This window comes from Camellia sinensis, unplaced genomic scaffold (genome assembly GCF_055761805.1).
Source record: "Camellia sinensis isolate YWXY unplaced genomic scaffold, ASM5576180v1 Unanchor2, whole genome shotgun sequence".
NCBI classification, from domain to species: Eukaryota; Viridiplantae; Streptophyta; class Magnoliopsida; order Ericales; family Theaceae; genus Camellia; species Camellia sinensis.
In genome coordinates, this window is record NW_028129079.1 from 20922688 (window position 1) to 20935521 (window position 12834).

Consider the following 12834-nt stretch of genomic DNA (forward strand, 5'->3'; position numbering starts at 1 on the left):
GGCAAAAATTAGCACAAAATTTTCTAAATGCAAAACAGAAAGAAGAAAATTACCAAGAAGAAGACACTTACTTAAACGGAGCGTTGATGCATCAACGCATAATTCTCGTACTCACTCAACTCAGCGTTGCGGTCAAGGTCGCCGGGAAGGAGCAGAGCTGTGCTTAGGGCTACGCCGACGTTGATGTCGTCGGCACTGTCAGTAGCCAAAACTGGCTTGTCCTCCAGAGTTATTTTAGGGGACCAGGGGGCATCGCTCTTCTTGGATCCCGAAGTCGTAGCGGAAGAAGACCTCGGCTTTTTAGATTTTGGGGACTTTGATGGCTGGGTTTCCGAGCGCCTCTTCCCAGCAGAGGGTTGAGGTTTGTCACTCTCAGCCAACCTTGATATAGGCAAAGCATCCTCAGACTCAGTCTGAGTAACTTTAGCCTTTGGTTGGGCCTTCTTAATTCTTTTTGGCTTAGGTGGAGGAAGGGTTTGTGTTGGCTGCTCATCAATAGATGATGGAATACTGGCCAGAAGATCTTTTGCAATTGGCTTAGGGCGACCCATCTCGGCAGTAAGGACAAGTCGTCGCCGACGTTTTCGCTCTGATATTGGGACCAAGTATGGAGCCAAAGTGGATGGCTGATCAGCTGGATCAGATGTTGACCCCTGATCTGTCCGAGATGTGGATACGGTCTGTGGAGTAGTGGCAGAAGGTGGAGAGAGGCTTTTCTTCTTCCTCTTAGGGACGTTGGGCAAGGTTGACTTATAAGTTGGATAAAATTGAGGAGCAGAGGCGCATTTCTATTGTGGATTGGCAAGTCTAGAAGTTTCTTCAAATCCTAGCTGGGAACAAAGGATTGACGAAAATTTTTCGGTGGCTAACGAACAGCTGCAAGGAGAACAGACGTCAGAAGCAGACAAAGTATTTAAGACTTCAAAAGAAAATAGGCAAAGCTGAATATTGGGCTCTTACCCTTGCCCTCTATAACTGAATGAGGAAGCGGGTAGAGATGGATGTCCTCGTCTGGAGCAAACTCCCAATTTCCCGAGGTAATGAAATAGTCATCTCCAGCCCCCTTGTTGGAGTCTGGGAGGTCGGCTACGATTTTGAATTCTGTAGACCTCGGCTTAAGGTAATAAATGTAGCCTTTTTGTTTCAAATTAAGGGCACACATGGTATAGTAGTACTGGATATCGGCTAGGGTGATCCTAACGTTTTCCTGTTTAGCTAAGGCAATAATGCCGTAGATCACTCGATAAGAGTTAATGGCTAGTTGCATGGGGTTCAACTTGTAGTAATGAAGAATCTCGCGAAAAAGGATGTTAAGTGGAAAGCGGAGTCCACACTCAATAAAGGCAACCACAAGGAAGGGCATGGAGTTTTCTGTGGGCATGATGGAGTCGTCATCCCCAGCCAACCTCAGATTGACATCGGCTGGGATTTCAAACTCTTGCCTAAAAAATTCCAGCTTAGAGGGGGTGTTTACCCGATGTTCCCACATACCTATGATGTCGGGATAACTAAAGGTATTGGGTTTCAATAAGAAGATGGTTCAAATAGGGTTATTGGGACCTCGGCAAAAAACTTAGGTTTTAGTTGATGAAGAAATTTGAAAGGGATGTTTCAGTTTTGCCCTAAAAATGTGTGTTCTACAAACAAATTCCGAACCTAAAAGCTATGAAGATAAAGATTAAAGGCACAGATTTGGAAAAGACACAAAAAACAGAAAACAAATACGAAGTTTCAGAATCAAGAACAGAGATGGACTATCAAGAACATGAAGAATACAAAGGGTTGAAGGCCAAGAACAGTGGCAAGGCGTGCAAGAAGAACTATGAACAGTACATGTATTCAGGGCATAAGCAAAAAGCGAAATCAACGCATTCAGATGTATGATTTACAAATTGATTATTTGAGCAAAGCAGTAGTAAACAAGAAATTCCAGAAAAGATCAAGAACTGGAATAAAAAGAAAATAGTTGCTTACCAGAAAGTATGAAGCCGGTATGAAGATTGCCGAAGTCAGACGACAGTTACAGATGTAACGAGGACGACGAAAGCTTCACCGGAGGGGAGAACGGAAGATAGTTGCAGAGCTTGAATACTGGAACAATGGCGTATCCAGGAGCTAGAGAGAGAAAAAGCAAAGAGAAATCGAATGCAAAGGTGAAAAATGGAGAAGGGAGGAAAAGTTTTTGTCAAAAATGAAAACGGCGGCAAAAAGTAATCAATATGCCTAGAAGAACGTATGCGTCAGACGGCGCACGTGAGGGAGAGATGGCTTGCAAGCGTGTCATGAACACGGTCCAATAAGGTAAAGACGCGTGAATGAAACGGTTGAGTAAAAGATGCATGACAACTCATACACGTGAAAGAGTTCACTGGAATTCTTGTTCTCTGAAGAGAACATGTTGGCCTGAAATGAATGATCTCAGCTGAGGAGTTCTTAAGCCGATATACAAGAAGAAATACCGATATAGGTTCCATCACCTCAAAATGCCGAGGAAATAGAACCTAGGGGGCAGTTGTGGGGATTTATTTCCTAAGTACCAACACGTGGCAAGGTGACGTCGACGTGTCAGCCGAGGTGTCACGTGTCCTGGTCGTAACACCGAGGTGATCTCGGCAAAGCCGAGGTTATCTCCGAAGAAATCGGAATCCGAGATAAACGGATAAAGGACAAGAGTCTTAGAATGAAGAGGAGACTTAGTCAAGATGAGGATAAAGCTCTTGGGGAGTTTATCTTTATCTCTTGAAGAGTCCAAAGTAAGTATTGAGATGGAATCCATAGAAGTCAGGCTTCTAGTGGGATTAGGATTGAGTTAATTATAAAAGAGAGGCACCCCCGTGGGTCTAAGGTACACAATTTATGCTTTAAAATAGTGAGTTTAGCACTTGATTATCTTTGAGAGATATACTGACTTGATCGTCGGAGTGCCCCCGGGGTGGAAGAGCCACCGCCAGAGCCTTTTCTTTCTGTTACAGGTTAGCGGAAGCCATCTATTCTGCCGGTGCTCTCTAGCTGATTACTAAACGAGCAATGTGGTCAGAAAATCACACACGCATATGTATTTATTTTACTTGTTTGGATAACCTAAGTGGAGAGAAATAGGAGGAAATGGAGAGAAATTGAGGGAAACTCATTTCTCTTATAAGCCTCATTTTTAATCTTCCCAAAAGTGGAGAGATTGGGAGAGAAAAGAAACCACTATTTTTATAATACCAATTTTGTCCCTATAGAAATAAAAGAAATAAAATGATTGAAAATATAAAAATGTTATTTTGGTAATATAACATAAAATAATTTCTTTTCTTTTCTCTTAATGAAATCTAACCAAACAGGAATGAGAGAAATCACAATCATTTCTTTTCTTTTATTTTTTCCTTATCCAAACAAAAAGGAGAGAAATCACAATCATTTCTTTTCTTTTCTTTTCTCTTATAACTTAACTAATCATTTCTTTTCTTTTCTCTCCTAAGTTCCCAAACATAGTGTTAGTCTTTTTAGAATAATGGCAATGAAAATGAGACAGTTTTGAAAAGGCATAGCTTGTCTATTTAGAGAATGTAAATTACCACCAAAAAAAAAAACAAATTATCAATAAAAATATATATGTTGGCATCATCTCATAAAATCATAATCGTATCTGTTGCAATGGATTCAGAAGTTGTAATTCTTTAACACTTTTGAACATGTAACTAAATCAACATTTCATTGAGACATTTAAACAAACATCTTAAATTCACAAACTCAACCCAAAATTTTGCAGATCAATAGGTACTGCATCAACAACATTACTAAATGTACATTCACCTAAAAACATCTTATGCCATAACAGCATCAATAACAACAACAACAAAAAAATCAGTTATGAGCAACAATTTCAGCAACATTTTTCGAAAACTTTCATTTATGAGCTACTATTGTTGAAGCTACAGAGACTGGTTTGCTCACAGGGGAACTCTGGTTCCCGAAGTGAGGGCATAGAGAATAAGGGCAAAGCAATGGGTTAGGTTTGGGGAGTGGGGGTCTGTCGAGAGGGTCGTCGATGAGACAGGTTCGGTGAGGTGCAGGAGAAGAGTGTGAGAGCTCTGGTTTGCGAAGCAGGTCGGTTGGGTTTCAGGAGCTTCTCACCGTCGTCGGAAGTGGATCGCCGGTGAGGGTGGGTTCAGTGGAGGAGAAGGGATGAGGGTGAGGCTGAGTGTGAGAGAGAGAGAGAGAGGGAGAGAGAGAGAGAGAGAGGAGATTGAATGAGGAAGACAGAAATGTGTACGTATATATAGTCAGGTTTGAAATCAGAATTTTCAAAGTTCCCTCTATTTTTCAAGAAAGATTCAGACTTTCCTCTATTTTTTAATTTTTTTTTTATTTTAAGCCGTTGAATCTGCAACAGCTGATCTCAGCTGTTGCAAGGAGGAAGTGAAGGATGATCCTCAATGAGAGGATCTGAACTCCTGAACGATGCGATATGTTATTCTCTTATTTTAAACCAACTTCTTTTTATTTTTATTTTTTTTATTTGAGTAATATTAAACTTACTTAGGCCTCGTTTGGCAACCGAACTTTTTAGTTAAAAAATTATTAAATTAGTCAAAAAGCCAACAACCTATATCAAAAAGTCAAAGATTTTTTTTTCTCTCTACTTTTTTCACATCTTTTCGTAAAAAGTCAAAAAATCATCCCAAACATACTAGTTTTTTTTAGCTCATATTTTAGCCAAATAGCTAAAAAGTTACTAAATTAGCCTGTTCCCAAACGTTTACGTTTTCAGTTTATATTTATAAAAAAATTATAAACTGATTTTTGTTTATTTTTAGAAAAGCATAAACTACAAACGCGTTTGGTAATTGACAAAATATTTAAAAAAAATTTAAAATATAAAAAAGAGTGAGAAATGATAAGTGGTGGCAAGTGGTGGCGGAAGACGGTGGTGGAAAGTGGTGACGATGGGTAGTGGGTAGCGGGTGGTGGTGGGTGGTGGCAGGTGGGTGGTGATGATGGGTGGGTGACGGTGGCGGGTGGTAGCGAGTAGGTGGTGGTGGTGGCGGCGGGTGGTGGTGGTGGTGGTGGTGGTGGGTGGGTGGTTGACGGTGGTGGATGGTGGGTGGTTGCGAGTGGGTGATGGTGGGTAGTGGGTAGTGGTGGCAAGTGGGTAGTGGGTAGTGGGTGATGGTGGTGGTGGTGGTAGATGGGTGGCAGGTGGTGGTGGGTGGCTAATGGTGGGGCGAGTGGTGGATGGTGGTAGCAGGTTGGTGGTGAGTGGTGGTGGCGGTTAAGTGGCGGGTGGTGGATGGTAGTAGCAGGTGGTGGGCGGTGGCGAGTGGATGACAAGTGGGTAGTGGGTGGCGGTGGTGGTGGTGGTGGTGGCGAAGGGTGAGTGGTGGTGGCGAGTGGGTGGCATATGGGTGGGTGGTGATGGCGGGTCGTGGGTGATGAGTGATGGTGGCAGGTGGGGGTGGCAGGTGGGTGGTAAGTGGTGGTAACGGAAGACGATGGTGGAAAATGGTGGCGGGTGGTGGCTAGTGTTGGGTGGTAAAAAAAAAAAAACTCAAAACTGAAAACGGAAACACATTTTTTTTGTTTACATTTTTTGGCCAAATTTATAAACTGAGACCACTAATTTATAAATCAAAAATTTAGCAAACAAGTTTTTATTTGAGTTTTTAAATTTTTTGTAAATATAAACAGAAAACTGAAAACGTGGTGTCGTTTGGTAACACTTACGTTTTCAGTTTTCTGTTTATATTTACAAAAATTTTAAAAACTCAAATAAAAACTTGTTTGGTAAAATTTTTGATTTATAAATCAGTGGTCTCAGTTTATAAATTTGGCCAAAAAATGAAAACACAAAAAATGTGTTTTCGTTTTGAGTTTTGAGTTTTTTTTTTTTTTTTTTTCCACCCAACACTAACCACCACCCGCCACCATTTTCCACCACCGTCTTCCGCCACCACCACTCACCACCCACCCACTCATCACCACCACCCACCCCTCACCACCACCACCGCCGCCGCCACTCGTCACCCACCTGTCATCCACCGTCACAACCCACCACCCGCCACCTACTTCCCACCACCACTCACCACCATCCACTACCTGCCACCACCAGCCACCCACCACCACTAGTCACTTGCCACCCACTTGCCACCACCACCACCACCATCACCCACTCGCCACCCACCTGCCACCACCTACCGCCCACTCGCTACCACCTACCACCCGCCAACGTCACCCACTCACCCACCACCACCACCACCAGCACCACCACCCGCCACCTACTTGCCACCACCACCCACCACCCACCACCCACCACCAACACTACCACCACCCACCCACTCGCTACCACCCGCCACTGTCACCCACTCACCCACCACCACCACCACCACCACCACCCATCACCTACCTTCCACTACCACCCGTCACCCGCCACCCATCTGCCGCCGCCGCCACTGCCACCCACCACCCGCCACCAACATTACCACCACCCACTCGTTACCACCCACCACCTGCCATTGTCACCCTCCCACCTGCCACCATCCGTCACCCACCTGCCACCACCACCTACCATTGCCACCCACCACCCGCCATCGTCACCCACTCACCCACCACCCGCCACCCACCGGCTACCACCCACTACCACCCGCCACCCACCTGCCACTACCACCCGTCACCACCACCACCACCACCACCACCACCACCACCACTACTACCCACCACCCGCCACCACTGCCCACAACCCGCCACCATCCACTCGCTACCACCTACCACCTACCACCGTCACCCACCCACCCACCACTACCACCCACCACCCACTGTCAGCACTTTCCAACACCGTCTTCCGCCGCCACTTGCCACCACTTGTCATTTCTCACTCTTTTTATATTTTTAATTTTTTTAAAACATTTTGTCAATTACCAAACACGTTTGTAGTTTATGTTTTTCTAAAAATAAACAAAAACCAGTTTATAAAATTTTTATAAATATAAACTGAAAACGTAAACGTTGCCAAACGGAATGTAGAAAATTTTTTTGGTTATGATTTTTGAATGTAGAAAAAAATTTTAGTTATGATTTTTGAATAGAATGTTGAATTGAGTGTGAAATTGAGTTTTGAAAGTTCGATTTGACATGTGAAGTAAAAAAAAATTGTTTGGTTATGAGTTTTTGAAAGAATTTTCAAAAATTAATTCAAATTGTTATAACTCATAACAAAACACACTACTTTCACACTATTGAAAATTCTGATCAACACTCATAACCAAACTCTTTTTAAAATTCAATTAAAAAAAATTATTATTAACAGAAAATAACATTAATCAATTTTTTAATTGAAAATACTACAAAGGAAATAATTTTTTTTCAAAATAAATATTCAAAAAATTTAAATCATAAAAATTTAAACAATTTAAATAATCTAAAAAATTTAATAAGTAAAAAATTAAAATAAATATTCAAAAATTTTAAATAATTTTAAATGTTAATATTTTAAATTTAAAAACAATTTTATACTCAAATCGTAACCAAACACATAAAACAAAACTCAGTTAAGAAATTATTTTTAAAACTCATAATCAAACATATAATTCAAAACTCCATATTACTTTCACAACTCTACATTCAAATCTTAACCAAATACATAACAAAAAAATTAAAATATTTTTATAAAATAGAGTTTGAATTTATTTTTATAAAATATTTTAAATTTTAAAAAATTAAAATTGTAATATTTTGAAATTAAAATATTTAAAAATATTCAAAAAATTAAAAAATCGTAACATATTTAAATATTAAAATATTTAAAAAATTAAAATATTGATTTGAATTAAGTTTTGAAATGAGTTTTGAATGTGTTTGGTTATGAGTTTTGAAAAGTAATGATTATGGTTTGAATTGAGTTTTGAGAAATGAGTGTAGAATTATGATTTGAAAACTCAAAACAAACAGCACACTCAAATCAATGGGTGAAATTATAATTTGAATTGGTTACCAAACGGAGCCTAAATATTTTATCAAAATTTTTATATATGACTATTTGATAGAAATTTTGATAAAATATTTCGGATTTTTAATATTTTTATTTTTATTTAAAAAATAATAATATATAAGTTTATTTTTTAAATATAATTTTTAGACTCAATATATGTAAGTAAAATTATTAATTAATAATTAAATATATATATATATATATATATATAAAGATGACTGCGCATCATTCAGTTCTATGTGTAGCATGATCGTTATTTTTATTTTATTTTTTTCAATAATGCAGGAACACATGAAATTTCAAATATAAACATTCTTGTTCTTTGGCAGACTAGCTAGCAAGGTGTTTTATTTTATACAAATGATAACTTCTTTATTAACAAAAATCAATCTCTAAATCCTTCAAGAATTCGTCTTCTCAACCGTAAAAATCAATCTCTAAATCTCTGGCGATTTGAAGTGCACGACTAGTTTAATTACACATTAGGTGGAGATTTGCCCATTTGAAACCATTCAAGATTTATATCTAATTCCTCAAACTCGATTTTATCAAATTCTCTATTTTATAAATGAGTAATGATCCATCCCCCCTTTTTTCCCCACCCCCTTTGACCCCCTCTCTCTCTCATTGGTCACATTTTCTTTTTTTTTTTCTTTTTTTTCCTGCTCCACCAATCACCCCGTGCCACGTAGCAAAGGGGGTGAGGGGGTGACCCCCAAAAGAGGGTCCCAAGCATTATTCTTTATAAATATGCATACATTTTTATATTTATTTCATATGTTCAAGTTTTATCTAACCATCCAAATTCACAACATAATAATTTCAAGGCAACACTAATAATGCCAATTAGTTTTAAGTTGATTGCCTCTAATAATTCCAATACACTCTATTAGTCCTCCAATTTTGATCAACAAGAAACTAATTTTGACGTAGGTAAATTAATTTATTTGCTCAATTGTGAAGGCCAACAACAAGAAACAAACTAGACTGCTCATTCGGGTAAAAGAAAGTTTATTCATTCATTTAAACATTGAAGTACAAAGAAAAGTTTAACCGAAAATATATATCTAACAAAAGAAATACAAGAAAGCAAGTTTATTTGTTTCTGGCAAAATAAAGTATAGGACGTAACTAAGTCACCGCCGGTTGATCTTCATCACGAGGCATACGTCTCTAAAAAACACTTCAGTTCAGTTGCTCTTTGGTGTGAGTTTAATATGAACGCCATCTACAAATTCCAAAATGGGTCTCCGAACAATTTTTCCTCCCCTAATTTTTGTCCAACTGTTTTTCAAAAGCAAAATCACAAATTAGGTGAAAAACAAACAAGCAAACTAACATTGACTGCTCTTTTGTAGACAAACTTGAGTAAACAAAAGTGAAAAAAAAAAAGATGCAAGTGGAAAAAACAATTTACCTATACTTAGTGACCAATACATGGAGAAAGGTGCATACGAACGCCCTAGCGTAATCTGCACCTGCACATTGTCTCACCCCTCCTCCAAAAGGCATAAAATTCTTTGATATAACAGTTGGATCAAGGTCCTATATATCATCCAATAATTAAGGGGCAAAATTAGAACTTGTCAATGGCTTCTTTTAATGATCAAATCTCACTACAAAACATTAAATTAGAACAACTAAAAAATTTACAAAACTTTCAAGCAATCCCTTCCTAAAGACAAAGAGAGGAAATGGTACAAGCTCAAGATGGATCAATACGCACCTTCCAACGTGATGGATTGAATTTAACTGGATCCTTGAAAGCTTCTGGATTCAACTGATGAGCAGAAGTAACAATCAAAATGTTCCAACCAGCTGGAACTGTATATCCTGTTGAGTTTTTAACCAATGAATATTTCAAATTCAATAATTTGTAGGTTGTATTTGCATGGAGCCCATTTATGTTATTGTGATGCAATTATAGTACTTACCATTGAATTTGATATCTTTTGTTACTTTTCTCAACAGTCCTGGTGCTACATTTCCCAACCTAAGAACTTCATTCACAACCTGCAATTTTATAATAACAAGACATACACATCATTAGTAAAGTAGAGATAAAAATTTTAATTAATTATTCCTTTACTGGCAAAAGACAAAACAGAATAGATTGAGATGATCATATAAACGTACACTTAATGTAAAAGTCATTGATTTATATTCTTCCCAGGAGAGTGGAGAATCTGGATTCTCTCTGTTTTTAACAATTGTCTCGTTTTCAACCTGACAAAATTGAACGATCACTAATTAATGTCATAATTATATATGCAAAAGAGTAGTCTTTCATTGTTCAACCAAGACTGAAAAACCGATCAACAATTGTTAGTTAATTAAATTGTAGGTTTGCGAACGTACTGTTAGCTCCTCTAATATTGAAGGATACTCTGAGAGAAACTTCAAAGTCAATAGTATAACCGAAGAGATTGGCTCAAAGTTTCCAAATAAAACTCCAAACATCAAATTGGATAGGAATTCGGCCGTCAAGAACTTCTCAGTTTTCATGTCTTCCATTGCTTTGTCAAGGAAGTCTCCTCTAAACTTGTTATCGGAATCGATTCTCTGTTGTACGATATCCTTCAACATGCTTAATAATTCCTTGCGGTCCTAAATACCAAAAAAAAAAAAAAAAAAAATTGGCAACTGTATCAGTATATACATATATCTTCAAGAACAAGTTTAATTTTTTTGTTTTTAGGTAAGTAATTACCTTGACGCATTGGTGGAAAGTAGTGCCAGGAATGTCCAAAGGAAGGGACAGTAGACCATGCAATAAACTGGAAAACTTGTCACTAAGACGCATCTCTGATGATTTTTCCCAATCATAGCCATACAATTGCTTCAAGGTGAAATCAAAAATCATCTGCAATGTCCGAACAAAGACATATACATGTTATCATCAAACACCAGAAAGTACAAAGATAAATAATGAAGCAGAGATGAAATTAATTAGTTGGGAGAATTTTGTTTTGACGTACACAAGTAGCATCATGCTTGACATCAACAATTGGCTTGGTGGACCAATTACGAAGAGTTTTCTGAATGAGTTGCTCAACTTGTGGTAGCAAATTTACTCTGATGCCCTCAACTCCAAAGTGTGTCAAAGTTATGCTTCTAATGTACTTCTGAACAGAGCCTACTGCAAATATGGGCAACATGCTCGAAAACGTGTCCAAATACCACAATTCTACGGATTTCCCTTCTTCTGTAATGATGTAATGATTGAATTTCGGGTCGGTTGTTATAACAACCTGTTTACCGGCCACATTAGTTCGGAACACCGGTCCATATCTGCACACAAACACATAAACAAACAAACAAATTATTACAATTTAATTACCAAAAAAGATCAATAAAAAATAAAAACTTGTTTAGCCAACTGTTTTTCAAAAAAAAAAAAAAAAAAAAAAAAAAAACGAAAAGAAAAGAAAAAGAAAAATGAAGGTAATTACGCACCTCTGAACTCTCTTAGAAATGAAGGGATGGAGTTCCAATGATCGGTTAGGAATGAGAAGCTGGATGGTCTCTCCGATGAGAGGGAAGCCCATGGAACCCGGTGGAAGAACACCGTTTTCGCATTTGGGATTCCTCCATTTGCGAACCCAGTGACTTATGAATATGGTAACCAATGCCACCACAACGGTGCTCAATGCTACTCCCACAGACAACATGTTTTCTCGCTACCTAGTACTGATCGGTAACGTTGTTTATGAATTTAAGTTTGCACAAAGTAGAAGAGAAGAGGGTTGATATAGATGAATGATATATATCACCCAAGTTATCTTCTTCCTCTTCTTCTTCTTCTTCTTAGAAGTTTGATCCTGGGATGATCTGTTGTTGCGTTAATGAATCACAATTTATACTAGTACTACTAATGAGGGAAGTAGCTAGGAAATATATTTTTGGAATGGCTCCAATTAACAAATAAATAAATAAATAAAATTGCTAGCTTGATTTTAGTGACTTTATTTTATTGAGTCGTGCGCCCGCCGCGGGAATAGTCAAATAAAATAAATATATTAAAAAAATGACCCTTACAACCTCAGATAATATTATAATCTAGACAATTATGAAAAACAACTATGCTTGGTTATCATTTTTCAAAAACGTTTTTTAGAAAATTCTACTTTCTTATTTTTTGTGTTTTTTTATTTTTACTGAATTTTTTTAATATTTTGAGTAATTTTTTTTTAATTTTTAGACATAGCTAACATAAATATACCTAAAAAGTAAAAAAAATTGAAAAAAATCTTTTAAAAATTCCCTAAATACCAAAAATACAAAAAAAAAAAAAAATATAAGAATTCAGTACATTTTTTATATTTTTATGTATTTATTAATTTTTAAAAATATTTTTTCATAATTTTTTTTACTTTTTAGATACATCTAAGTAAGGTGCATTTAAAAAAGTAAAAAAAAAAAATTTAAAATTTTAAAAATATTCACTAAAAACAAAAAAATACGAAAATCAAAAAACTCAGGTTGCGTTTGGTAGAGTTTTGTAAATATGATTTGACAGTATGAATTGTATTTTGAGTTTGTGAGTTGTGAAATTATGATTTGAGTATAGAAAATTTGTTTGATTATGGTTTTTGAATTTAGTTTTGAATTGAGTTTGAAATTGAGTTTTAAAATTTTGATTTGATATGTGAAGTAAGAAAATTTGTTTAATTATGAGTTTTGGAAAGAGTTTTCAAAACTTAATTCAAATTGTTATAACTCATAACAAAACACACTAGTTTCACACTATTAAAATTCTGATCAACACTCATAACCAAACTCTTTTTAAAATTCAATTAAATTTTTTTTATTATTAACAGAAAATAATATTAATCAATTTTTTAATTGAAAATACTACAAAG

The 12834-nt window shown here is 36.9% G+C and overlaps 1 protein-coding gene across 1 annotated transcript; it reads right to left on the reverse strand.

The window, feature by feature from the left end:
* Nucleotides 1-8966: 8966 nt before the first annotated feature.
* Nucleotides 8967-11922, reverse strand: LOC114293356 (cucurbitadienol 11-hydroxylase). Its single transcript, XM_082912118.1, has 9 exons — nt 11429-11922; nt 10951-11263; nt 10683-10835; nt 10331-10579; nt 10109-10198; nt 9907-9985; nt 9699-9805; nt 9390-9517; nt 8967-9256 (listed from the first exon to the last, which is right to left on the reverse strand). The coding sequence occupies exons 1-9, from the start codon at nt 11641-11643 to the stop codon at nt 9163-9165; spliced, it is 1428 nt and encodes a 475-aa protein (XP_082768244.1). The 5' UTR covers nt 11644-11922; the 3' UTR covers nt 8967-9162.
* Between the last annotated feature and the right edge of the window lie 912 nt (nt 11923-12834).

Coding starts and splice junctions, on each gene's coding strand:
- LOC114293356 (XM_082912118.1), bottom strand. CDS start 11,643: ATGTTGTCTGTGGGAGTAGCATTGAGCACCGTTGTGGTGGCATTGGTT. Junction 10,836..10,950: donor TCAAGCATGATGCTACTTGT/GTACGTCAAAAC, acceptor CGGACATTGCAG/ATGATTTTTGATTTCACCTT. Junction 10,199..10,330: donor CAATATTAGAGGAGCTAACA/GTACGTTCGCAA, acceptor CAATTTTGTCAG/GTTGAAAACGAGACAATTGT.